This window comes from Poecilia reticulata, chromosome 6 (genome assembly GCF_904066995.2).
Source record: "Poecilia reticulata chromosome 6, P_reticulata-male-v2, whole genome shotgun sequence".
Taxonomy (NCBI): Eukaryota; Metazoa; Chordata; class Actinopteri; order Cyprinodontiformes; family Poeciliidae; genus Poecilia; species Poecilia reticulata.
The window spans coordinates 29367707-29393191 of NC_088835.1; the positions used below are offsets into that span (position 1 = coordinate 29367707).

The following is a 25485-nucleotide window of genomic DNA, read 5'->3' on the forward strand; positions in this document are numbered from 1 at the left end:
AGCTTCGTATTTCTCTTGTTTTTTTTGTCGCAGCAGAAATCCTAAACAAGCTCCTACTTCTATGTTTGGCAACACAGATCCCCTCACAATCGTCTTCTTTCTTCTCTATGTTGCAAATATTTCTGCATAAACTTGATAACCTGAAGGTTTTTTTGGGAAAAGGATGTTTAGCTTCTTACCAAAAACGGAGATTGGCAGAAACTATTGCTGATTCTAGCATAAAACCTTAGTTAATTAGAGCTAAACTAAAAAATACATAATTAGTGGACATAATTAAAGAACATTTGATCAATTTAAAAACAAATTTATTTAACTCTTGATGCCCAAAGTGTACTATTACACAGTTTTTCTTTAAAATATTTCAAATTGTAAGTATTTAGGCAATATTTAAATTATGATTTACATTCTTCTATGTCTGAAATAACAAATCTTTGATATAATGATAATAGCATTAACAATAAGTCATTTTTTCTGTCCTAATAAGTAAATCACCACCTTTTCATACAGTTGAACCTCAGTATTTGACCACTGCCGCCTGCTGTTTTAAGAGTTCAAACCCTAAATTTACAATCTTGTCACAACTCCAGAAGCTAACATCTGCAGTCTTCCTTGAACTGTAATTAAAACTTCACTGTTGTCTTAATTAGACATTTTAAATGAACAATTCTCAAGTTTCACCGAAATGAAAGGACTCAAATGTCAATTCAACGACTTAGCCTGACAACCCAACAGCGATATATATCTTTTTCTTCTGACGGTAAAGCACATAGTTTTAGAAAGTAAAGGGCAACAGTTTACCAAAGCAGGAAAGGCCTGAAGAAATCCTGCAATCAGCAGCTCAATTGTCTCAGTGACACAGGGACGCAGTCAAAGCATGTCGCCGGTCGCTCTTTAGCGCCAATCCATGTGACTGATGCAGGTGCCTTTGTTCCACGTTTCCTGCGGCACTAAAAGCTCGGATTGAAAGTGGAGTGGTGGGAGGCGTTTCCAGAGCCTTTTTTCCACAAAGCTGAATTGCTTTTGGCTCGGCGGTAAGTCTGACACAAAGTGGCACCGGGAATCAGACCTGCGGCCCCACCCGGCGCAGCCGCGGTGGGCCGGCACAAAGCGAACCCACACACCGACACGCCGAATGCCAATCATGCTATAAATACACACAATTACCGCCAATCACAGTCTTTTCCCGTCACACACTCACAAACACACAATTCCGACCTGCGGACACAGCGGCGCTCCGACCTCAGCCTCTCCTTCACCTGAACGCACCTGTAATTATACTTTGACAAGAGACGGACTGGAAACCGCCGCTGCAGCGCAAAGCGGGACTGTTTCTTTTTCTACATGATGGGTCGTGTTTTTTCGGTCAGGTTGATGAGCTGACGCTCTGTTTTAACCTGTAAAGCAGCCCAATATGGCTGCCCTAAACCTAAACCGGCTCCTTCCTCGTGACGCAGCGTCGTTTCCGGTTTACACCACAAACATCCAGTCAGATTGAAACCAGGACTGTTTCTCAGACACAACATTAAACTGATCTGCGTTTCCTGAAGATACATTTTTAGTTTCTTTCCAGTGGACGAGACCATATCTACCTGTACAGGTAATGACTGACGTCTGTCCTGCTCCTTTACCTCATATCCACCTCCGATTATGGAAAAAGTATCTTTATCAACTCATCCTTACATGTTTTATCACGGAAACCCAAAGCAGCATCATCTCCTTGGACAGTGCAGGCCGACAGTCCGGTAGATTCGGTTCCACTGGGGACCAAAATATCAACATTTGTTACTTTTTCAGCTGCTGCGGTTCTCTGTCTCACCCCTCCTCACCTGTGGGGGCGCTGCACCAAGAACACAAAAACCTCAGAAGAAGACACTGAGCTTAACTTCCTTCTTCACAAAATTTTAAAAATGGAGTAGCATTATATTTTAGCGCTTGTAGGGTTTCTCTTTTGTCTTTGGTAAAACACAATGAGCCGTTTCTCCTGCTAGTATTAGACTTTCACGTTTATTTAGTAAGCAAATCATTTCGTTAAAGATTTTAGAGACAGAACGTTTTCCTAAAGAAAGATAATGGCTGGAACTGTAAATAAAGGAGGAATTGACACTAACAGATTATTTTAAAAACTTAAGAGTTTTTTAACATCAACAAGATCATCATCTGCAGAAAAAGAAATTTTCTCATCAAGCTAATTTTGACATCTTGGTCAGAAGGTGACATTTCTGCCTAAGTTAAGATTTCTGAAGGTCTACTCTAGCCAGCAAATTCAATTTCAAAAGTCAGAAATACTTTATTGATCCCAAAAGGGAAATTAGACTCATATCAGTTCAGATTCTTCAAACAGTTATTGTAGACAGTGATGGCTATTGGCAGGAAAGATCTCCTGTATTACTGTGTTACAGTTTTCTGTTAGATTTATTGTTAAAGGTTTGCTTGCCAAAGATAAGACATGCATGTGTGACTGAGGTGCTGAGTTGCTGTTTCACAGCTTTGCTACATGACGGCTTAATTAGACCGGACGCCGGTGTAAATATCTGGCAAGAAAAATGACGTTATATGTAGGACAGACAGAAAAGTTTAAAACACAGTGCAGGGCAGTTGCATCTAGGACACGCCCGGCTCCTCAACTATAAAGAAAAAACATCTGGACGGCATCCAAAGGCGCCACGCATCGGCACACACACACAACACACACGCATAAACACGGTGCACACACTCTAATGAAGCCCCGGTAGTGACGGAGAGCAGCAGGGAGCGGCGCGGATCGCCGAAGACGAGCGCCCGTCAAAGAGCGCGGGAAGCCTTGTGTGCGTGCGTGCAGGCGTGTGCGTCTCCGGCGGGATAATTATGGCGCTCCTCGGCAGCTGAGCGTGCCAGATGTACTGGGAGAAGGAGAAGGAGGCGGTGGGGGCGGAGGAGGACCGGCACAGAGCAGAGAGGGAGCCCAGCACCAGGAGCAATGCAGCGGGGAGCATGCAGATGCATTAGTGGGAATGTTGTATATCTGGATGTGTACATATGGTTGGAAATGAGGGAATGTGTCAGCATGCAGATTTCCAGATGAATGTTTATGTTTGTTGGTACAAATCCTGTGCATGTGTGCATATTTGGCATGAAGGATATTGTTTCCTGCCATCCACCATTAGCAGGTTGGCTCAGACGCAAATGATCCGTCTCCCATCCAGGAGGACGAGGAGGGGCAGCGTTGAAAACAAAATCTGATAAATAAGAAGAGAGGATGAAGCACCTTGCCGTTCTCCTTAAACCATGCAGCAGATTTAATAACATAAAGCTGCAGATCATAAAAACCGCCAGAGAAAAGAGGCGGCACATCCAGGTGACGAGCACCGCAGGTGAGGCGTTTAATGCTGTGTGGGACAATGTGCATCAGTCGCAGACACCCCGCTACTTTTCTCTGCTTTCAGAGCTTTATTATTGCATTATGTACATGCCCTGAATACTGTTATGGTTAAAAAATGTAAAAGACGCCTCAGAGAAGCTGTGAGATCATCTGTAAGAAGATGTAACGCTGGTTCTGATCAGACTATGAATGAGTTCACCATTCAGAAAGAGTAAATCAGACTTTTTATTCAAGCTGCATTATGAATAAAGCTGATGATTTTCTTCTAAAAAAAGAGCCAACAACTTTAAAGTTATACTTACACACAGAATAAATCTAATTTGTACCGACAAACACACTCTAGTCTGATCCTAAATGTAAATAAAGACAAATGGTCATGCTTCTCTGTTGCGATTTTGACGAATATTTTATGGCAACATCTCCTGCGTGAGCTACCATTTTGTAAAATTGGTCCAAATAATCCATCAGATGCAAGAGATGTGGATCAGAAATCAACTGAATGAAAACTAAGAAGCTTTCAGTACAAAGGTGAAAACAAAGTGGCAACTTTTACCTTCAAAGGTGAGGTTGTGGTGACTGGCGTGAGTGACTGAGGTTCATTAGATAAATCCAGTTTAGTCTTATAGTAGCTTAGTCTATAGCAATCCATTGCTTTAGTTTACAAATTCAACTTTTAGCTTAAATTAGCACATATAAATGTGCCATTTCACAACAGAAACTTTTTTATAAAAATAATAAAATCAATAAAAATAATAAAATTAAACAATACAAAAATGTTAATATTGAAAAATTTAAAATTTAATTTTAAATGTTATAAATTAACAAAGACAAAAATTTTTTAATATTTAAAAATATGTACAAATATTGACACATTTTCCTCATTAGAAATGTAAATAAGTTGCATGATGCTATAATTAACATTATAATTGGTGAAAAATGTTATTATCCATACTTTACATTGAACTAATTACAGATTCTAGGACTACCTGAGGATGAGTTAAGGTTGGAAATGTTAATGTGCTCAGGATACTTAGCTTAAAACACGTGAACTAAACAATGAGCTAGTTTTTTCTGAAGGTGATCTCGAATAAAATAACATGGATTTTACTGGAGCTGGGAAGAAAGTTTCTTGGTTTGACTTCTATACGAGACATTTTTCATGTTTCTCCAAACGGAGATTGCACTAAATGTTGTCTGCTGCAGGGAAGATACTGATTGCCCAGAGATACTTGACACAACCTCAGATGAACAAGCACCCGTTTGATACGAGCAGAAAAACTGGATAAAATAACGCAGCATTCCAGATGTAATGTCTTCTGAGGGAATGAATGAATTCCTTTAGATTTGCTTTAGGCTTTGTAAATATTCTAATGCATATAATTGTCATTATTATCTATATTTACATGGTGAACAGCCACAGGCTGCATAAAGCCTGGAGAAACGACTGCGGCTACATGCAGGAGCGTATTTATTCTTTTGAATTGTAATTTCACAACTCAGTCTTCATCTGAATCTGAAAAACACTGAAAAAACCCAAAATCTTAAGTATTTTAATCTAGTTTCTAGTGTAAATATACTAGAATAACTGAAGAAGACAAAACTAACTTAGAAGTTACTTTTAAGCGAGATACAGGAACTTGTTTTAAGTCAATAATTTCTTAAGATCTTAATACACTTAATTCCTTAGTAGTCTGTCCATTTCACTTATAACATTTGATCAAATGTCGTTATAAATAAAATAATCGGCCAGTGGAACAAGTAACTTTTCATCGATTTTAAGGAATTATTGACTCTAGAACAAGCTTCTATATCTTGCTGAAAAGCTACTTGTAAGTCAGTTTTGTCTTATTCCAAGTGTGCTAAGAAATTAGACCAAAATTACTCGGTAAGATTTTGTGTTTTTACAGTGAATGTAATCTTGCTGCACTTAAATGCAATAAAAAAAATTAAAAAAAACTTCAGGAATTTGTTCAAAACTGAAAAAAAAAATAGAAATAATCAGAGTAAATCTATTCACAGTGAAGAATAAGCAAACAGGGTAAAAAACGGGGCAGTGAAGGCGAGGGTCTCTCCTTCGCTTTGTCACCTTGTTCACCCAGAGGGGGTTAGAGCAAAGCACCCTGGGAAATCACAGCTACCAGAACGCATTGATTTATTCAGGATGAGGTGTGTGTGTGTGTGTGTTTGTCAGCAGGCCTTTGTGCTGCAATAAAGAGACATCTGTTTAGAGGCAGAAGATAAAAGCCGCAGTCTGCAGCGTTGTTTTAACATTCCTCTCTTCTTCATGATCGCGCTTTCCTCCTCCTGTTTTCTGTTGTGTAATTAAGATAAAATAAAAACTAAGAATATTGGTTACAATTCAGGCTCCGTCGCAGCAGGACGGAGGGTCCCGCCTCCTGCTGTGACGGAGGCCGTTTTAAATCAACCACCATGAAGCCGGATCCCACCTGGAAACATCAGCAGGACCGCAGCCGGGTTCACGTGATGAATCAGAACTCAGTTTCATGTTTTCACTACAAAGTTCACAGAGGAAATACAGATATGTGGTTTAGATTCGTTCTGAGTCTGTCCTGGAGAGAGCAGGAGATATAAGGGAAGGAAGGAAACAGGGAGAAAGGGAAGGAAAGGCAGGAAAGAAAGGAGGGAGGAGAGGAAGGAAAAGGAAGGAATGAAGGAAGGAAGAAAACGAATTCAAGAAAGGACAAGTGGAAGAGGAACGAAGGAAGGAAAGTGGATGGAAAATAGAAAATAAGGAAGGAAAGGGAGAAGGAAGGAATTAAGGAAAGAAGCGAGGAAGGATGGAAGAGTTGAAGAAAGAAGAGATGAATGGATAGATAGATTTAATTCTAGGCGTTTCCAGACATTTAAATAAACAAACAGCCTCCGAGTCCAGAGTGACGGATCCACTGCTCTGCAGCTCGACTGCTTCGGTCTGACTCAGCGCTCGGCTCGGCGAGTCACTATAAGACCCAAGCAAACTCCGACCGCTGCAGCTTTCAGGAAGCTCATTTATTCTGCAGATATTTCTGAATGAACTCCAACACGCCTCTCTAATTCCTGCCTCACATGGATTTCATCTTCTCTGCTTTGATGGGATTTTTATCCCTTTTTCTTTCACCCTCACACGCACAAACAGCAGGGAGTCTCCTGAAACATGATGTCAGCGAAGCCAGAGGGGGGAAAACATCAGAAACGGAAAACAATCAATGAGACAAAAACTATAAACAGCTCACCAGATGATGGAGAGAAACTTTTTAAGGCTTTAATTCAAAGAAAAAGTCAAAAACACTGGCTACAATTATTTAAAGGTGACCTGTTGTGCTTCCTTGAACAGGTTAGGAAGGCTCTGTGACCTATACAAAACATATTCATTACACTTTCTACAAAAAAATCATTCTTAGATTATGTAATATCAGTCTGTTCAGTTCTGCCAGTTACTCTCCTTTCAGGATGTTTTAGGGCCTCTGTCACTTTAAATCCAAATGAGCTGCTGCTGGCCACGCCCCCAACTCAATGTTTACTCAATGTAAGACATTTTAAATATCCAAAGTAAATAAACAAAACAACAAATAAAATTAATTCTGAAGTTCCTCTAAGAAAAATTGTTGCTAGTTGAGACCAAAGTACCAGAGTGAAGACTTTTGGCGTCTAGTTTTTGGTTGAAAGATAAAAAGAAAAACAACAGAGCCTATTTTAATTCATAATGCGCTTAATTGATTTATTGATTAATTGCTTATTGTGTTAGGCCTATGTCCGCCATCACTAATTACTCTACTAATCAACTTCTGAACCACCACATTGATAAACTAATAAAGTAATAAATAAATAATTCCCACAGCAGCTTCCTCCATGTGTGTGAGCTCCTCTGGTTTCTGTTTTTCAGTCTGGCACCACCTCTCCGTCTCTCTGCTGGTCCAAACAAGGTGACCCTGAATCACCGGATGCGCGGCTGTGCGCGCGCCGCGCGCCGCAGATCCGCTTTGTGTGCGGACGTGCGCGTGTCCGGTCCCAGTAATTAACACCAGCCACTAATGAAGTCCAGCTGCTCTGCGAGAGGACGGAGCGCGAGCCAAAAGCTGCCAGAGATCGCTCTTGTCCTCCCCCGTCTCCCTCCATCCTTCTCTTTATTCGTCTCCATCCATCCATCCGATCACGCCGCGTCGCTCTCTCTTTCCTCATTCTTAACTATTGATCGGCTTTCACCTGCACTCTCCTTCGTCTGCATCTGTTTGTTTGCCTCTCCTGTTGTTTTTCACTCAGTTGGTTTGCAATCACAACAAACTCCTCCAGTTTATTCACTGATTTCAGGATAATTTGACTCTGGTGGATCTAGAGCGACTGTGAAGGTAAACGTTCTCCATCTTTCACCGTCAAGCGATTTGATTCCGATTTTTAGGGTCACAATTTTTAATTCAAAACTAATTATTCTGTTCTGTTTAAATTCTGTGACTGACTGACAAGTAAACCTGTCGCTATAAGCAATTAATCACGTGGTCAATTAAAATGAGATCAGTATTTTCCATTGTGATTATTTATATTTTGAAGGGAAATTTGGTTTCCCTTCAAGAGAGACATCATAACCCATCTTTTTTATTCATGGTTTCGGTTGTGTGGAGTTATTTTGTGGTTATTTAATATATCTTCCAGTTCCAGTGTTGTGTTTGTTTTGAACAGACTTGTTCAGTTGGCAGATTATTTCACTTACAACAAGACAATTTTTCTGTAATATGAGTGAATGAATCTGCCAGTGGAACAAGCACTTTTAAACTAACTTTTTGCAGAATTATTGACATAAAACAAGTTTGTATAACATGCTTAAAAGTTACTTGTTTCATTTTAAGAGTAATTGCACTAGAAACTAGATAAAAAATAATTGCCATGACTTGGTGTTTTTGCAGCGTACTTTTAGATTACTTTTTTTATTGTTTAGCTGCATAGATTATTTTAAATTGACAATTTAAATTAAAAGTCATTTCTCCCCAACAGGAAAACAAACAACAACCAGAGGATCATCATATTTTAAGGATTGGCATTAAAGGATTTGCACCTGCTTGTAGAAACACGTGAAAATCAAACACCTTGTGATCCATTTTCTGTCTAAGGCTGCGTTCACACTGCAGCCTGAAGTGACCCAAATCAGACCTTTTTAAACTTAATGTATGGATATGTTATCATAAATTAGATACATACCTGATATTTTCAAATCTGACCTGAATCTGAACGGCCAGGTCGCATTCATCAGACCTGACCATCACTGATACTCGACAAGCTGTTCTGCGTCCCGAGTCGAACAAGCAGGAAGAAAAACAACAGCTATGGTCGACCATAACAAGGATTAAGTTGTTAATGTGCCGGCTCCGGTTGGACAACTTTAAAATCGTAAGATCCCTGCAAACACAGAGCATTTCTTCTTCTTCTTCTTCTTTTTTATCGTGGTTGGTGAAACACTGAGCACGCTCCCTATGTGTGACATTATTGCGCCCTCTACTGTGCAATAAGTAGAGGGCGTTTGCAGTTCACACTGGAGATCACATACAGGTCGCATATACAGTCCTGCTCACCATTATTGGCACCCCTTCATGATTTGCATAGATGAGTGAATATCTTCAGAAATAAATGGAAATGTTCAAAACTTATATCAGCAGGATCCTTCAATTTGAGGTCCAAAGTAATTTAACAAAGACAATTACCATTTCAACATAAATATTTTAATTCCAAAGGACAAAACAGAAAACCAGCATGTGCACTAATATTGACACCCCTCTTTAATATTTGGTTGCGCAGCTTTTGGCAGCAATGACAGCCAAACGTTTCTTATATTCATCTATAAGCTTCTTGCACTTTTCGGGTGACATTTTCTCCCACGCTTCTTTTGCAATATGCTCAAGCTCTTGTACATTTGCATGGTTCCTTTCTCCAATTGTAGATTTCAGCTCCACCCAAAGATTTTCAATTGGATTGAGATCAGGAGTCATTGCTGGCCATTTTAAAACAGTCCATTTTTTCCCTTTCAACCAGGCCCGTGTGCTTTGGGTCGTTGTCTTGCTGGAGGACCCAGGATCTTCGCCGCAAACCCAGTTTCCTTACACTGGGCAAGACATTTCGCTCTAGAATTGCTTGATAATCTTCTGATTTCATGATGCCTGTGATACGGTCAAGGCCTCCAGTACCAGACCCCACAAAGCAGCCCCACAGCATTATGGATCCTCCACCATGCTTGACTGTTGGTATGGTGTTCTTATCTTTAAAGGCTTCATTGCGCCATCTGTAAACATATTGTTTGTGTGATTTACCGAAAAGCTCCACTTTTGTTTCACCTGTCCATAAAACGTTGTCCCACAAGGATTGAGGTTTGCCCAGGTTCTCTTTTGTGAAGATCAAACGTTCTTTTTTATGTCTTTTCTTCAGCAATAGGGTCGTCCTTGGCCTCCGCCGATAAAGCCCCATTTTGTTTAGTGTGCGGCGTGTGGTACCTGTTGAAACAATCACACCAGACGGCTCCAGGTTGGTCTTTAGGACTTTAGATGTTAGACGTGGTGTTTTTTCCACCATTCGCACCAACCGTCGAAGACTTCTGTCATCAATTTTTCTTTTTCCCCCCACGTCCAGGGAGGTTCTTGACCGTTCCATGCCTGGAAAACTTCTTAATAACATTGTGCACCGTTGGAACAGGGATACCAAGGTCTTTGGAGATGGTTTTATACCCTATGGAGGTCCTGTGCTAGCAAATAATAGCATTTCTGATGTCCTCAAACAGCTCCTTTGTCTTTACCATTGTCACATGTGGAGATGAACTAACAAGTGGCTTTTAAAGCACCAACATGATTATTCATTGGTTAATTCATGTCACGGTGTGGAGGCAGTCCATCACAAGTGATCTTTATGTGTGATTTCAACAGGTGAGCCAAATTGGGTTTTCATATTGATATGCAGCAAAGGGTGCCAATACCACTGGCATGGTAAAAATGATGTTTTTCTTTGTTCTCCTCATAATGTTTATCTTTTTAAATGTTTTTTATCATTTGCTGTTTTGCATCAAGCACAAGCTATTAGCAGTAAAATGTTGTTTCACTTGATGAATTTCCTTCAGTAAATATTCCATTATATGTACTTAAACTTCATGGGTGCCAATAATGGTGAGCAGGACAGTATTTGGACATGTGAACGATTTCACAAAAACAAAGAAATCTGATTTGGGTCACTTCAAGCTGCATTGTGAACGTTGCCTTAGAAAGCGTTTTCTGCTCAAAGTCACAACTTTGTTCTATTGCTGCAGCGGTCTGTAGCGAACCCACACACCGCAGCCACTCGGCACCAGCTGTGACAGATGCGGCTGTCACGGGAGAAAATGAATTCAGAATAGTTAGTGAATTAAGCAGGGAGTTAATTGTTGCTTGGCCCCTGTTTATGAAGCGCAGAAAGGCAAAGCGCCTTGTTTTCCTTCTGACAATTAGCCAGCAGAGATAGAGAGGAACTGTGTGTGTGTGTGTGTGTGTGTGTGTGTGTGTGTGTGTGTGTGTGTGTGTGTGTGTGTGTGTGTCCTGTTCTCTTTAGCAGCTGGTGCAGCCACACCTGGACGAGCTGAAGAGAGTGGGACACAGAGAGAGAGAGAGTGTTTCATATCTGGACTTTCTCTAAACACAAACAGAGCAACAGAGGAAGATTTAAAGAAACTCTTCCTTAAAAACATATATCCTTAAGTTAAGATCGCTGATGCTGCACAACAAACATCCCGAGGAGGAAAAAAAGCACACGCTGATTGTTATTCCGTGTTAGGAATGCTGATCCTGGTTGGGTCTCTCCCAGTCTATTTGTCAGCGTGTCCTATTAGGTTTCCAAACAGCTTGTAATGACTGGTAATAAACTGCAGAAGAAGAGGAAGGTAAATCAAGCGAGAAGACGACAAAATGAGCTCTCCGGGGGACCACCATGCTCCGAGCCTTCAAAACACAAACACACAGACGGGGAAAAAAAAAGAAGAAGCTCCAAACGATTCTGTTCCCGGATTCAAACGCAGCCGATCCTGCCAACAGCGCCAGTTATAGTACAGGTCACAGTCTGACAGATGTACAGGAATTCATTACGGAAATTTGTGTTTGGTTCATCAGATCTTTATTCCAGCAATGCTTCTTGGAGATAAATTTGTTTATTTCCTCTCAAATGACATTTATGAGAAAAATGAGGCTCAATTTGAGCATAAAACACTTATTAAAGCCTCCCTGTCAATGGTAAACAGCTTATTCTGCTACTGCATTGGTTAATCTGGACAAAAAAAAAAAGAAGATATAATTTAACCCTACCGGGACGAAGCCCGCTGTGGAGTGGGCAAGCACGTGACACATTTATAAAGCTTCATAATAACACAGACGGCATACCGAGTGTTCATTTCACCTCTGGTGGACAGTATGGACTTCAAACTTGATAAAAGTGGTGTTTTTATATTGGTTTTGTGGTTATTTACTTGAGAATAAAGCCAGGAATATGATCGATCATTTCCACCTTACTGTGTGGGGGTCTAACTGTACCACATTTCGACACAACCAATGAAAATGTGTTGACGGTCTGTTGCTAGGTAGAACGGAGACACGTGGGGACAAACGAGGGGGGTGGGGGGGGGATTTGGATACGACAAGAGACTAGGGAGAATTGATGCTGTGGATTTGACTAAGAGTGTTTCGATAGGTTTTTTATATAGTAAGTATGTTTTTTAGAGTTTGTGGTGTGTGTAGTGTTAGTAGTAGTTTTGCTAGCGATCGCTGCATGGCTTCGTAGCGAGCGCTGACGCACTGAGAAGAGAAAGACTGCGTGCCGGAATGGCCATTTAGACCTTGGCCTACAAGGGTTAACAGTTTCTTCATTTAACACACAGATGCTGCAGTAGCGTTTGGGAGAATCGTACAGCTAAGCCTGTTGCAATCAGTTAATCAGGCTCCAGTGGCCTTTATTTGATAGTTAATTGACAGGAAAGTGGGCAATGAGAAAAGGGGGAAGACATGCAGCAAAGGTCGCCAAGGCCGGGAATCGAACCTGCAACAGCTGCGTTAAGGACTAAAGCCTCCATATGTGGGTTGTGCTTAACCCCTGCGCCACCACAGCACACCCAATCACATGATAAATTAACACGATTTTGATCATTTACCTTCTAATTATTATTTTTTTAAAGGCAATTTTGCTTACAGAGACTTCATGCTCTATTTTATTTATGGTTTTGATTGTGTGTGGTATTTATTTCTTCTTTATTTATTGTTTTTCATTACAAAATTAACGTTTATTGGTCATTGAGAGGGAACATCGTTGCTACTCCTGTAAAGTAAAAATAACACTGGAAACAGTGTTATTAACAGCCAAAACACTTATATTGTATAAGCCAATTACTGTTAATAATTGCAGGTATATTAGAAGAGTTGGGTAGTAACTATTTACACTTACTCGTGTATAATATATATTTTTGCTATACTGTACTTTTTGCTTTTGCTTCAGTAATTTTATTTTGAAGTATTTCTTCTGTTACTTGAGTAAAATTTCTCGATTTTCTACCCATTGAATGAAAAACAAACATTTTAACCAAAAATTCATCAGACACAGACACACACCTACAGTTTTTGTTTACATTTTTATTCAAAGAAACTGATTTAGCAAATTTTTATTTTGCCTTATTTTGTTATTTTTTGTTACTTACATAAATTATTCATTCTGAAAATACCAAAAAATTCCACTTAACTTTATATTTTGGTCCGTCTGATTATGTAATTCCAAATATTAAATGATTGATAATTTGATCAGTAGACTTTATACTAAATACTTTTACTCTTTCTTGAGTAATTTATTGGACGGCTACTTTTTACTTTTATTTGAGTAAAAATATGTTGAAGTAGTTCCACTCTTAGGTGAGTATAATTTTTGGGTTTTCTACCCATCTCTGTATATTAGACGAATAGTGCAGCCCAGGAATGATGAAGCAAGTGGTGTTGACATGTTGGCATGGGGGCCCTGCATTAAAATCTGCCTACGGCCCCAAAAAGGCTTTGACCGGCCCTGAACTTATGCTTCAACTAACACTTTGTTTTCTTGCCATTGACAGGAATTTAATTATTGTTGATCTATTTCTGTCTTAGTTTTGTGCCGTTTCTTTTTTGTTTTTGTTCTTTTTTGACCAAATTAAATAAACTTTTAAAACAATGTGATGCCAACGATGACATGAATTTGGTTTGTAAGATAATTTCATCTTCTTGTTCGATTTAATTGACTGAAGATCCTTGGTTTGCTTCTCCATCCAGCCCTCCCTGCTCCCCTGTTTTTCTCCGTTCCTCCAGTCCCCTGCCCCTCCATCATCACTCCCTCCTTCCCTCTGGTGTCACAGCTCGCTGGCTCCAGGTGGTGAGGGAGGAAGGGATGCAGGGAAGGATGGATGGAGGGAGGGATGAAGACAGGAGGAGGGGGTGGCCGTCATCTGTTCCCGTGTTCATACCATCAGAGTGCGACCCAACACCCTGCCTCAGTCTGTTTTATTAACATTAATATTAATACTGGCCTCAGTCACATCTTAACCTGCAAAAACACAAGCAAAGCAACAGATTTTCTTACTATTTTATGTACTAACGTCCGTTTAAGGAAGAAGTTATTTAGACCAAAACAATATTTATTTATTTATGTGTTTTCAAACATCCCAGAGTGACCCAATTTGGACTTGTTCTGGTCCTGGTCGCTTGGAGATTGAATGTGTTAAAAACTTCAGACACAACAATGAACTAAAAATTAAAGTGTCAAATGTGATGCGTTTATTTTCTGATGATCGCAGGATTAATTGCTTTCAAAAGAAAAAAAAAAGGTGCTAGTTCCACTTTGGCTTATCAGAATAAACAATAAATCAATTAATTGCATGATAAATTAAAACGAGTCTAGTTGTTTTTCTTGTTTTTTTTCTACCAAAACCAAGAAGACAAAAGTCTTCAGTCTGGACCACTTAATAAATCTGGTCCATTTTTTTGAAGGGCGATTTTGTTTAGAGAGGTTTGAAAATTAATTTTATGTTTAGTTTCTGTTGTTTTGTTAATTTGTTTTGGATATTTAAAATGTCTTCCAGTTCCAGTGTTAAATGTTCATTAGATTTTAAAGTTTGTTGATCGTTGAGAATGTGTTCTTGCATTATAATACCATTTTAAATATGTCACGTGAAAACTGTCTTAAAACAAGAATATCGCTTATTCCATTTTTCATCAATATTAAGAAATTATTTATCAGAAAGAGCTTCTATATGTGCCTGAAAAGTTACTTTTAAGTTAGTTTTGTCTTCTCTCAAGTGTAATAAGATATTTACATTTGAAAATAAACCAAAATATTTGGTAGATTTTTGTGTTTTTGCTTCCAGATCCCGTCCATGTGGAGATGCAACAGCAGCACCAGGGGTTTCCCTTCTGTCAGTGGTCATAATGTTACGCCTGATTGGTGTAAATCTAGGAAACCAGCCGACTCCCCCCACAGACAGGCTGAGTTATGCTGCGTTCGTTTCTGCTGCAGAGTCTGATCTTCCACACCAACAGCAGAGCAGCCACCGTCTTATTAGCTGGAGTGCAGCAGGGCAGAAACGAGAAGCCATGTTTGTAGCTGGTGGCCAACACACACACACACACACACACACACACGCACGCACGCACGCACGCACGCACGCACACACACACACACACACACACACACACACACACACACACACACACACACACACACACACACACACACACACACACATGAGTGGGCCTTAAACCACATTATCCACCTCCACTGACTCTAAAAGCTTCTTATTCGCCTCATTAAGTCTTCAGTGACACAAAGTAAGCAGACCAAAGCCGCATCAACGTACGTACCGATAGGTGTGTGCACTTAGCGGCGCGCGCAGACACACATCGGCTCAGCCACAACCCGCGGGACCGCTGCTTAGACAGCACACCGACATTAGCAGTCGGGCGCATCACAGATTTGACTGGAGGCTAATAGAAAGCAAAAAAATGCAACCTCCAGGTACAAAACAAAAAAGCAGACGGAGATGATTCGATGCCTGATAAAGTCGGACTCCAGGGTCGCAGAGCAGCTGATTCTCAGGAGGCTGTTTGGTGTTTTAGACAGAAATTTGCTCCGTTACTCCAAAAGCGAACGTCAGAAACATACGAGGAATGTGAGTTCCAGTTATTATTGTGCACTGATGTAAATAGGTAAGTAAAGCTCATGCTGAGGACACATCATTAGCCACCACAGTCCATGGGGAGCACTTAGATACAGGTGAGTGGCCACTCGATACCTCCAAGGCAGCTGTGTGCACGTGTGTGTGTGTGTGTGTGTGCGTGTGCGTGTGTGTGTGTGTATGAAGGACAATGGAGCATGCAGCCAGCAGCAGGGATCAGGTAAATGGGGAGGTGAGGGGAGTTAAGTGTGCAGGATGTGTCACATTAAAATCTCTGTCTCTTTAAAACAATTTAAGGATGTTTTCTGCAGGAATCTGCTGACTGCACACCATGCAATCTGGATTTTACGACAATCTGGATTTTATCTGAGTTTCTTATTCTTTTTTTTTAATAGTTTGTGCTCCTCATTCCTTTGCATTTTCTTTCCAAGCAGTGGATCATAACTGAAGTTCTCCAGGATTTCTGAGTTGTTTCTATTAGGGATGCAAGTTATCGATTGATGAGTTGATCTAAAGTTGATTTATCTTATCTATCGATTAGCAATTATTTGATAAGCAGCCATTTTCTGGAAAACCTGAGTTTTGCCATGCAAAAACAAAATTCTCACTAAATAATTTTTGGTATAGTTTCTACTGCAAATATCTTGGTGCATTTAAAATAAGACAAAATGAGATGCAAATAAGTTTTTAGCAAGATATAGGAGCTTGTTTTAGATCAATAGTCCCTTAATATTGATGAAAAAGTTCCATTGGCAGGTTATTTCACTGAGAGGAAGGGAACAATGTCTTGTTAAAAGTGAAATAAGTGGGATTTTTTCATCAATATTAAGGAATTATTTACTTAAAATAAACTCCCACATCTTCCCGTAAAGTTTATTCTAAGTTATTTTTGCTTTATTTCAAGTGTATTAAGATCTTGTTCTAAAAACTAGATCAAAAATACTTGGTGAGATTTTTGCGTTTGCAAGACAAAACTCAAATTTGTGTTTTTGCGGTGAAAAGAGTTGACTGTATTACCCTAACAAAAAGGAATAAAGTGTTCATAATATGTTGGATAAAAATAAAAAAACTTGTGAAACTGAAGAAACTTGTTGAGTGTTTATATTTCTAAAAAAAAAACACACAGTGCATTTTGAATCCCACAGCGGACTCTGTTTGGATCTTTTTTTCTTTCCCACTCTGGTATGGCCCCACCATCTTTGTTTCTGTATCAACTGGCTCTGCTTAGAGATTGCCAGCTGCGCCCCCTTCTGGGTGGAGGCCAAACTACAACATTGAAATAAGATCTAAGCGGATGTTGTTAGTGAATCGATCAAATTCTAATCTGATAAACCATTAAGTGACAGTTAATCATAAGTTAATTCATTGTATGCATCTCTAGTTTCATGGATTTGTCTGCTTGGTAAGAAAATGTAAAGAAATAAATAAAGGGGTGGTAAAATTTTCTGCATTTTCTTTATAGGAGGGTAATGTTCATGGTGATGAGCAGGCAGAGACAGCAGCGCTGCCTCGCTCACAGAGTGAGCTAATAGACAGAAAGCGGACAAACCTTGCTGACAGGTGGGCTCGTCTATGGCCATCCAAGGTGGGGATGGGGGAGAACGGAGGAGAGAATGACCAGGATTAGTAAAATGTGCTGTGAATGAGGCGGGAGGGGAGAGGAGGAAGCAGTGTTACAGACAACGCAGCTCACCAGTCAATCAGGGAAAACATTTTTCATCGTTACGCTGAAGAAAATAAACAAAACAAACACACTGCTGGTCATGTTTTGTTATTCTTTTGTTGGCTTTAGGGTGAAATTTGTGTTTCTCGAGTGTTCAGAGCTACTTTTTTGTATTTATTCATGCAGAAATCAAAGTATTTTTTCAAACAAAAGCAAAACGATCCATGCTTTCTAGTTTTAATTTACTCCTTGTTTATCTGGAACATAAACGAGAGAACAACTGTTAGCCTATTATTAAGTGTTTAAAGCCTGTTAAACAGAAGCTTCCAATCAAATTTACAAAACGTTCTACAAATTCTCCGTAGATGTTAAATAAAGTCAGGCTGTGGGTCTTTGGTTCGGGTTTTGGGTCTGATCAGGTGATTCTGATCTTATGCTAGGTGATTCCTACAACAAAACTAGCTGAAATCCAACATTACCGATTATAAGAAGCAATAAAGGAATAATAAATGTAAAAAATAAAGAAAAAAACGGTTTCATGGATAAAGTCAACGTCTCATTTTGAGCAATGAAACTGTTCTGCTTGTGCTTCTAAATGTGACGTTTCCATGCTGTGAAATCTTAACCGAGGTGATTAGCAAAGCATTAGCGGCCGCATGCAACATTTCAAACCTGCTGCTGACGACTTTATTTAAGGGAAATGCATGTGTTTAGTGCATCACTTCAAACAGCTTCTGTCACAACAAGGCTTTAAAAACCAACAGCCCATTTTCGCTTCCTGACTGTCGTCCAGGAAACAGAAGCAACGCACATTCGGTGATCCGTCTCACCGCCTCACACCGTCACACAGGGAGGGAACTACTTCATGATGTGCAGCTGCACAGCAGAAAACAATAAAGGCTGCCAGAAATCACGGCGACACAGTCCGGAGAGACGCAGGAACAAATATACATGTTCATACGGTGACAGGGAGAGGTGAGAGGAGAGAGGAGAACGAAACAAATCAGCGCGCTGTGTCGCTACCCCAAAAGAAAATCTATCAAATTTAGGAGAGCAGATGATGAAACTGTTACAGCTGCTGCTCTGGAAAATTAGCTGATCTGTTTCAGCAGCTGCAATATGCAAAAGAATATAAAAAAAAACTGCATGTCTCGTTCATTTTCACTGACTACGTCCATCAATGTCTGCAGAGCATCTTCGTCTCCTCCTCCTCCTCCTCCTCCTCTCAGCCAGTAAAGTCCAGGAACCGCTCGGTCGTCCAGAACCCAAACAAACCCAACCGTTCATGATTTATAATTACTAGTGCTGCAGCTATAACTGCACTGAAAAATACAAAATTTAAAAGTATTTCTGGTCTGGTTTCTACTGAAAATCTCTCGGTACTGAAGACAAAACTAACTTTTCATGAAGAAATGGGAGCTTATTTTAAGTCAATAATTCCTTAATATTGATGAAAAAGTTTTATTATAGGACAAATAATTTTCCAGTGGAACAAGACAGCTATTCCCAAATACAAGTTATAATAATATGGGTAGATTATTACTGGTAGATTATTTCCTATATTTCTTTTTCATCAATATTAAGGAATTGTTGACTCAAAACAGGCTTTTATTTATGGTTGAAAAGTAACAATAAGTTAGTTTTGTTTTAATTCAAGTGAACTAAGATATTAGAAACTAGATAAAAATACTTGGCAAGATTTTGTTTTTGCAGTGTAAACATGCTCTACTGTTTATTGTAGCCATAAATACAGAGAAATGCCTCGTTGTTTGTTTGCTAATGATAATTAAGTGGATGTTTGCTGAAAACAAGAAGTAGTATATTCCACAGATTTCTAAAAATGCAATTGAAACCTGATCAAGCTGCAGGTAAAAATTACTTTCTAGATCCAAGAAGTCCAGAGTGAACAAGTGTCGAAACACAGGAAGAAGCAAAGTGTCTCAGAAAAGAACAAAAAAAATTAATTGAAACTTTTATAATAAAAACTTGGTTCAGAAACAGATTTTTTTTTGCTCATTTTGGTGCTTTCAACCTTCCTGCCTCCTTCCCCTCCTGTGGCTGAGCGGCTCTTCTCTCCTGGTCTCGGAGCAAAAGCCTCATGGTGCTTTAATTAACATCGGAGCCGGAGGTAAGGAGAACACACACGGGGCGTGACGGTCCAATCAGGGGGAATCTGAACTGGGAACCAGCAGCAATTTAAGGACCTCACTTTGAAGATGAAGTGAGATCAGTGTGTGGGCCCTTGATCATCAGAATAGTTCAGAATAAATATAACACTGAGCAAAAGTTTTAAACCACCTTTCGCTTCTTTCTGCTTCATTCAGAAAACCCGGAGAACAAAAGATCGGGAAAAGTTTACAGGAAAACCGTTCGGATCAGATGGAAAAAAAGAAAAACTGAGAGACGATTAAAGACTTTTACACAGAAGCACAAGGTATTATATCAGAGTTATCAGAAAATTATAGATAAAAGTTATTATTTAAGATATTGATTTTAGCCTAATAATTTTTCTATTTCATTTTTTCAGTAGGATGATGATGAGAAAAGTAGAATAATACATTATTTACATTTGTCAAATCAAAGTTCAAATACGTCTATTTCATTAAAAAAATATGCATTGGAGAATTAAAATATAATCTTTTATTATTCAAGTTGATTGGATATTATTGAGACAGATTTTTGGGATGCAGTTACTTTTCAGGTTCACTTACAAAATGGACTTTTTGCATCTAAAAAAACATCTTTATTATTTTTTTGTTTTTCAGTGAGATGCTGACGAGTAAAATGGAGGAGAATAAATCTAGAAATAAATTAGTTGGTCAAAAAAGTGAATAAGGGAATAAAAATAAGTTCTGATATTCATCCTTTATGATTTGTGTCACTTAGTTGTGATGTTGTAACTAAAAAACCATGAGGAGGGAGATGTAAGGCTGGAACAGGGGAGGCGTTAACCAAATATGTTCCACCTTTGACCATTTTCTTAAAATAGTGACATAAAAGTCTGAGGGCCAGCCGACATTTTGACAGATTGTAATTCACACACCTGACTGGACTCCATGCTTCTTGCTACGTGGGAGCTAACAGCACGTTGAACCGTGATGGAGGCTTTGGAGCAGCTAAACCGCTGCTGCAGGATTGAACAGAAAACTTGCAGAAGAAGAAACTCATCTTTCAGAGAGTCTTACCGACTCCTGATCACTTCAGTTGGACAAATGTTCCCCGATTTCAAAACTTTGGCTGAGTGATGCAGATTCTCTGTTCAGATTGTTGTAAATTAATTAAACCGAATGAAAATTAAATACTGCTGAATATGTTATTATTTCAAAAATCAATACATAAAAAGAGATTATGACAATGATTTCCTGACAGAAATTTCTCACTGAGCGAGAAAAAAGTGAGGCGAATCGGTAAAGTAGAATAATGAGCAGAACTGGACCAGATCAGAAACATTCCCACCATGAAGTTGTTGCATCTTCTGCACCATTATACCAGCATACAAACATAAAAACACACACAGCATTCATGCCAAGCTGGTGAACCAATTAACTTTTTACTGCATAAAAATAATATGTCTGAAAGAAAAGTACCAAAATTGCATTGTTTGCATCAAGAGCTGAATATTTAGACCTATATAAACAGTCTGTAGCTTTGCTCTGAATTATCCTCCTGGAATCCCAAACTAAAAGACATCCCAGCTATCTGGAGATGATCTGAAGCTTACTAGATGTTTTCTGGCATTTCCACATCATAACTTACTTTTTTAACCTTTTGACCCTTAGTTAGGGAGCTTTTTTAATGAAGCTGCAGATTAATTTATAATATCAACTAAAAGTTCCTTGCAGCCGAGAGAAGAAAAGGACTTGATAATTAACGTCTTCCTGTTTCAGGTTTAATAATTCTCTTCATTAGCATTTCCAGGTCAAACACAGTTTTCCTCCTCACCCAGGAAGTAGCAGGAAAGCACCTGAAACAGAACTTCGCTCAGCTGATCGCAGTTTCAGGAATTAGGAAGCATCTCAGCAAAGTAACGCTACAAAAAGACTGACGAGCATTTACAGTAACAGAGGTTCTGTTTATATATATACATATAAAATCTATCCATCCATCCATGATAACAGGGTCGTGTATAGTTGTTGTTACATCCCGAAATGACGATATTTTGACAATAATAAGTCACACGTTAGAAAAGCTTTCAACCAAAAATGGTTCCTAACACTACATGTTATTATTATTATTGTTAAAAACAAATATGGCAGCAGCAGATCTTCCTCTGTATTTCGTCCTCAGAACCAACTAACGTCAACTTTTACTGAGTTTCAGTTTCCGTCTTTTTCTGTAATTCGAATAAACTCCAAAAAGAACTGGTTCACCAACAGCTTTTTACTATTCATAGCAATACTGCAGCAATTATGGGAGACCTGATAATACCTAAAATCCCATCTGGTGTGTGTGAGTGTGTGTGCGTGTGTGTTGGCTAGATGAAGTAAGAGGTTCTGCAGCTGCATCAGAGCCGACTTGGAAAACTCAGACACACACACTCGCAGCCCCTCGGAGTGCATCAGCGCCTCTACCTGTCAGGTGTGTGTGCATGCGTTTGTGTGTGTGTGTGCGTGTGCGTGTGTGTGTGGCGAGCAGAGCATTTTTTCCTCCAGAACAACTCGAGGGTCCACCTCGTTAATCTCCATGACGACAGGGATGCTAAGGCAGCAAATTAGTGGTGAGCAGAGAAAAAAATAATAAGAGTCCCGCAGGAGGTTTCTAAAAGAACATCCAAGCCACAAGGAAGGTTTTAGTTTAACTTGTGCTGCTCGGCAACAATGAGAGCAAAACTTTAGAGCCTTTTCCCACAATTAATCAAGTCTCTGAAAGTCTGTGCACGTATATCGCTTAATGCAAAAGCAACCTAGGCAACAAATAAACACAACAACCGAGGAACCAATCAGCTCTTATTAGCATCTGACGTGAAAACATCAACAATTTCAACCTCTCAGAAGGTAGAAGATGAACAGCAGCTCCATCGCACAACCAACAAATGACAAATGGCCAGTTTGTGTGTTCTGAACATGTATGAGTGTGTTGCATGTGCTTTCAGGGGAAAATATTCGCATCGGAGCGCCACAGAACCAACACGGAGATGACGCAACGCCAGAACACATATGTTAAAAAGAAAGCAGTTTTACTCACCGATCATGTGATTGGCCACGTGAATCTGGATCTCTCTTTCCGTCTCAAACGTCATTTGGCATTTAATACACTGGTAGGTCTTTTTCTAGAACAGAAAACACAAAAGACACCAATCAAAACGAGTCACATTTCTGCAACAAGGTGGTTCAAAGTGCCTTCAGTTTCACAATTATGAAACAAGCGATAAACATGACATTCTGTCAAATGTTGTCATTAAAATCTTCAAGCAAAAATGCATCAAATATGGTGATCAATGTTCCAATTAGGCAACTGTAACCAGGCGGGTTTTGGTCTTGATTTAAAGGAAGACGGTGTTTCGGCTGGTTTACAGTTTTCTGGTAGTTTGTTCCAGATTTCAGGTGTAAATCTGGAACAAAGATTTGTCCAAACATTTGCGTGTCTGGTTTTTGGGCTCCGATGAGGTGGTTTTTCAAACACTTTTTGCTCATCATAAGTCATGTGATCAACAACCAGATGTTACTGCTGGCGGAAAAGACGAAGAAAATATCACAGGAAGTGGTAGGAGGATTATGACTCATCGTGTGAACCAACATATTCACGTGTGGTTTTTTATTGCATTTCTTATTTAATGGAAAAACCACAACTGCAAAATTCTTAGCAGAATATTGCTAAATTTTTGCACACATGTATAATGGAAATGCAGCTAATCCAACTAAACATAAACACATGGATGACTTAGTTTCTCTAGATCTTGCTGTGACATTAGTCCTTTAATCCTGGAAATGTTCTTCAGATGACAGAAGGCCGACTTTGCAGCTGTCTTTATGTGACTCTGAATGTTCAGGTCAGAGTTCATCACTACACCCAGATTCCAGCCTGATCTCTAGTTTCTAACTGTGATGACTGAAGCTGAAAACAAAACATAGCAGCTTATCAAGATCATAATAAAGAAAGGTAATAACTCTGCATTTTGCCCCAGTTTTGGTTCAAATCAATCAATAAAATTTTATTTGTATAGCACATTTCAGCAGCAAGGCATTTCAAAGTGCTTTACATAATTAAAATAAAAACAGCATGTGACATTAAATAAACAGTAAGAAAGAGAAAAAAAACAAAGATAAAAACATTAAAAGAAATTAAAAACATTAAAGACATCAAAACCCACAGTCTAACCCTAATTTAGCCATAAGCAACTCTAAACAGGTGGGTTTTAATTTGAGATTTAAAGGCACCCAGTGTTTCAGCTGTTTTACAGTTTTCTGGAAGTTTGTTCCAAATCTGTGGTGCGTAGAAGCTGAATGCTGCTTCTCCTCGTTTGGTTCTGGTTCTGGGGATGCAGAGCAGAACCAGAACCAGAATTGCAATTTTTGGTTGTAATTTTTTTAATAAAAGTTTTGGGAGGAAAAACAATGTTTCAGATGCACAACAGCTGCAAAAACAGCGAGAAATTAATAATAATAATGTAATGAAAACATTTAGGAAAGATGTCTGAACAAAAGAGGGAACGAAAGATGCAGAAAATCCAGGATGAGTCACAGAAATGAGAGCTGAGCAGCAGCAGCTCTGCTTATCCATTCACTGCGCACAGCGATCACTCATGCACAAACACATACAAAATACACAAAGGCCCCACTTCCACTTTCCCTCTGCTGCTTCACTCTGCTACAGTCACTACACACACACACAAACACACACGGAGAGAGAAAAATCCTACTTTGTCTGCTTTGTGCTGTTAGACTAAGCAGAAACAAAGGTGTAGGTAAGACAGGGAGTCCCTGGGAACCGACACACACACACACACACCTTCACACACACTCACTCAGAAACACAACGGCAGGTCCCGGGGAGCCTGACTGTCAATATCAAGTAGAGTGAACAGCTCCCACAATGCAGCAGCACAGCCCAGCCGCAGGAGCCGCTGAGGCCCGGCTGACACACACAACGCCGTGCGCGCACGCACATCCGCCGCGGGAACACGCAGCAACGCCCGACACAAACACAAACTGTCTGCCGCTCTCCCAGAAACGTCTCCATCTGCTGACTCCTGCTCAGGTATCAGACACTGCACGGGAGGGATTCTGCTGAGAGGTTACCGGCAACAAACATCTTACCAGCAGAGGATGACTCGTACGCTGCAGAAGAGGATGAGGATCAAAGGAGGGAAAAAAGAAGATTTTTGACTTTTTTCTCCGAATTCTGACTTTAATCTCTGTTATTAATATTTTTCTCAGAAATTTGACCCTTTTTTTCCAGAATTCTGAGTGCAAGCTCAGAATTATGATTTTTTTTCTATCATCTTTACCTTAATCTCAGAATTATGAGAAGAAAAACCAGAATTTTAACTGTGATACTCCACAGTTTCCGTCTCACCTTGGGTGCAGGCGAAGCCTCGGCCTTCTTTCCCGCTGCGCTGGTTTCGGGGCTGACCTCAGGGTGATCCGTCTGGACGTGACTCTCCAGATCCTCGACGCTTTCAAACTTCACGCCACACTCCGGACACCTCAGCCCGGTCAGGGCCTTGTCTGCTGGAGTGTCCCCCGGCGTCACCGCTCCTCCGCTCTGGCTGGGACTCTGGCCGTTCGTCCCCCTAAGTGGATTAAACATCATATTATAACAAGAAAAATGGCTGCACTTAGCAAAACAGACGTAAGAATGCTGATCTGATGAAAGAATGCACCAGATATATGGTGACATGTCTGCACTCAGGAAGTGTTTGAAAGAAAACCGTAAAACCTACTTTAATGATGCATATATTTTCTCAAACCAGATACTCATGCCTACGTTTTGATGCATAATTATTTCTCTAGAGTGAAATGTGTATGAACAGCAGCATTTTGTTTGTGAAAAATCAGTAAAATGTCAGTGACTAGAGGGCGCTCTGTCAGGTGAAGAATTCCCTCATTACACTGTAAAACTGAAAACCGCCCAAAATCTGGTAAAACTTAAATAGCGATTTTAGAAAAACCGTAGGAGTTATCAAAAAGCCGAATCATTTCAAGATAGATTAACGTCTTGTGACTTGCTTAAAACTTGAATGGAGTTTCTAGGTTGAAGTAGGCAGGAGTAGTAGCTTGTGAAACGGCACAAAGTTTTTGCTAAATTTTGTGAAATTCCAAAGAACTTCAGTGCATTTCAATTGAGCCA

The 25485-nt window shown here is 39.7% G+C and overlaps 1 protein-coding gene across 7 annotated transcripts in view; it reads right to left on the bottom strand.

The window, feature by feature from the left end:
• Positions 1–25485, bottom strand: part of znf423 (zinc finger protein 423) — a 188404-nt gene that overhangs the window by 67978 nt on the left and 94941 nt on the right. For 3 of the 7 annotated variants that reach the window (XM_017305362.2, XM_008412528.3, XM_081608336.1), the window contains 3 exons: positions 24712–24928; positions 22381–22465; positions 17083–17103 (listed from right to left, as the gene is read on the bottom strand). In XM_017305362.2, the coding sequence (XP_017160851.2) occupies positions 17083–17103; positions 22381–22465; positions 24712–24928 (323 nt within the window). Of the gene's footprint in view, positions 1–1680; positions 1758–17082; positions 17104–22380; positions 22466–24027; positions 24474–24711; positions 24929–25485 lie in introns of those variants that run through there. The other 4 variants (XM_008412529.3, XM_081608334.1, XM_008412530.3 and 1 more) reach the window with 3 other exon arrangements.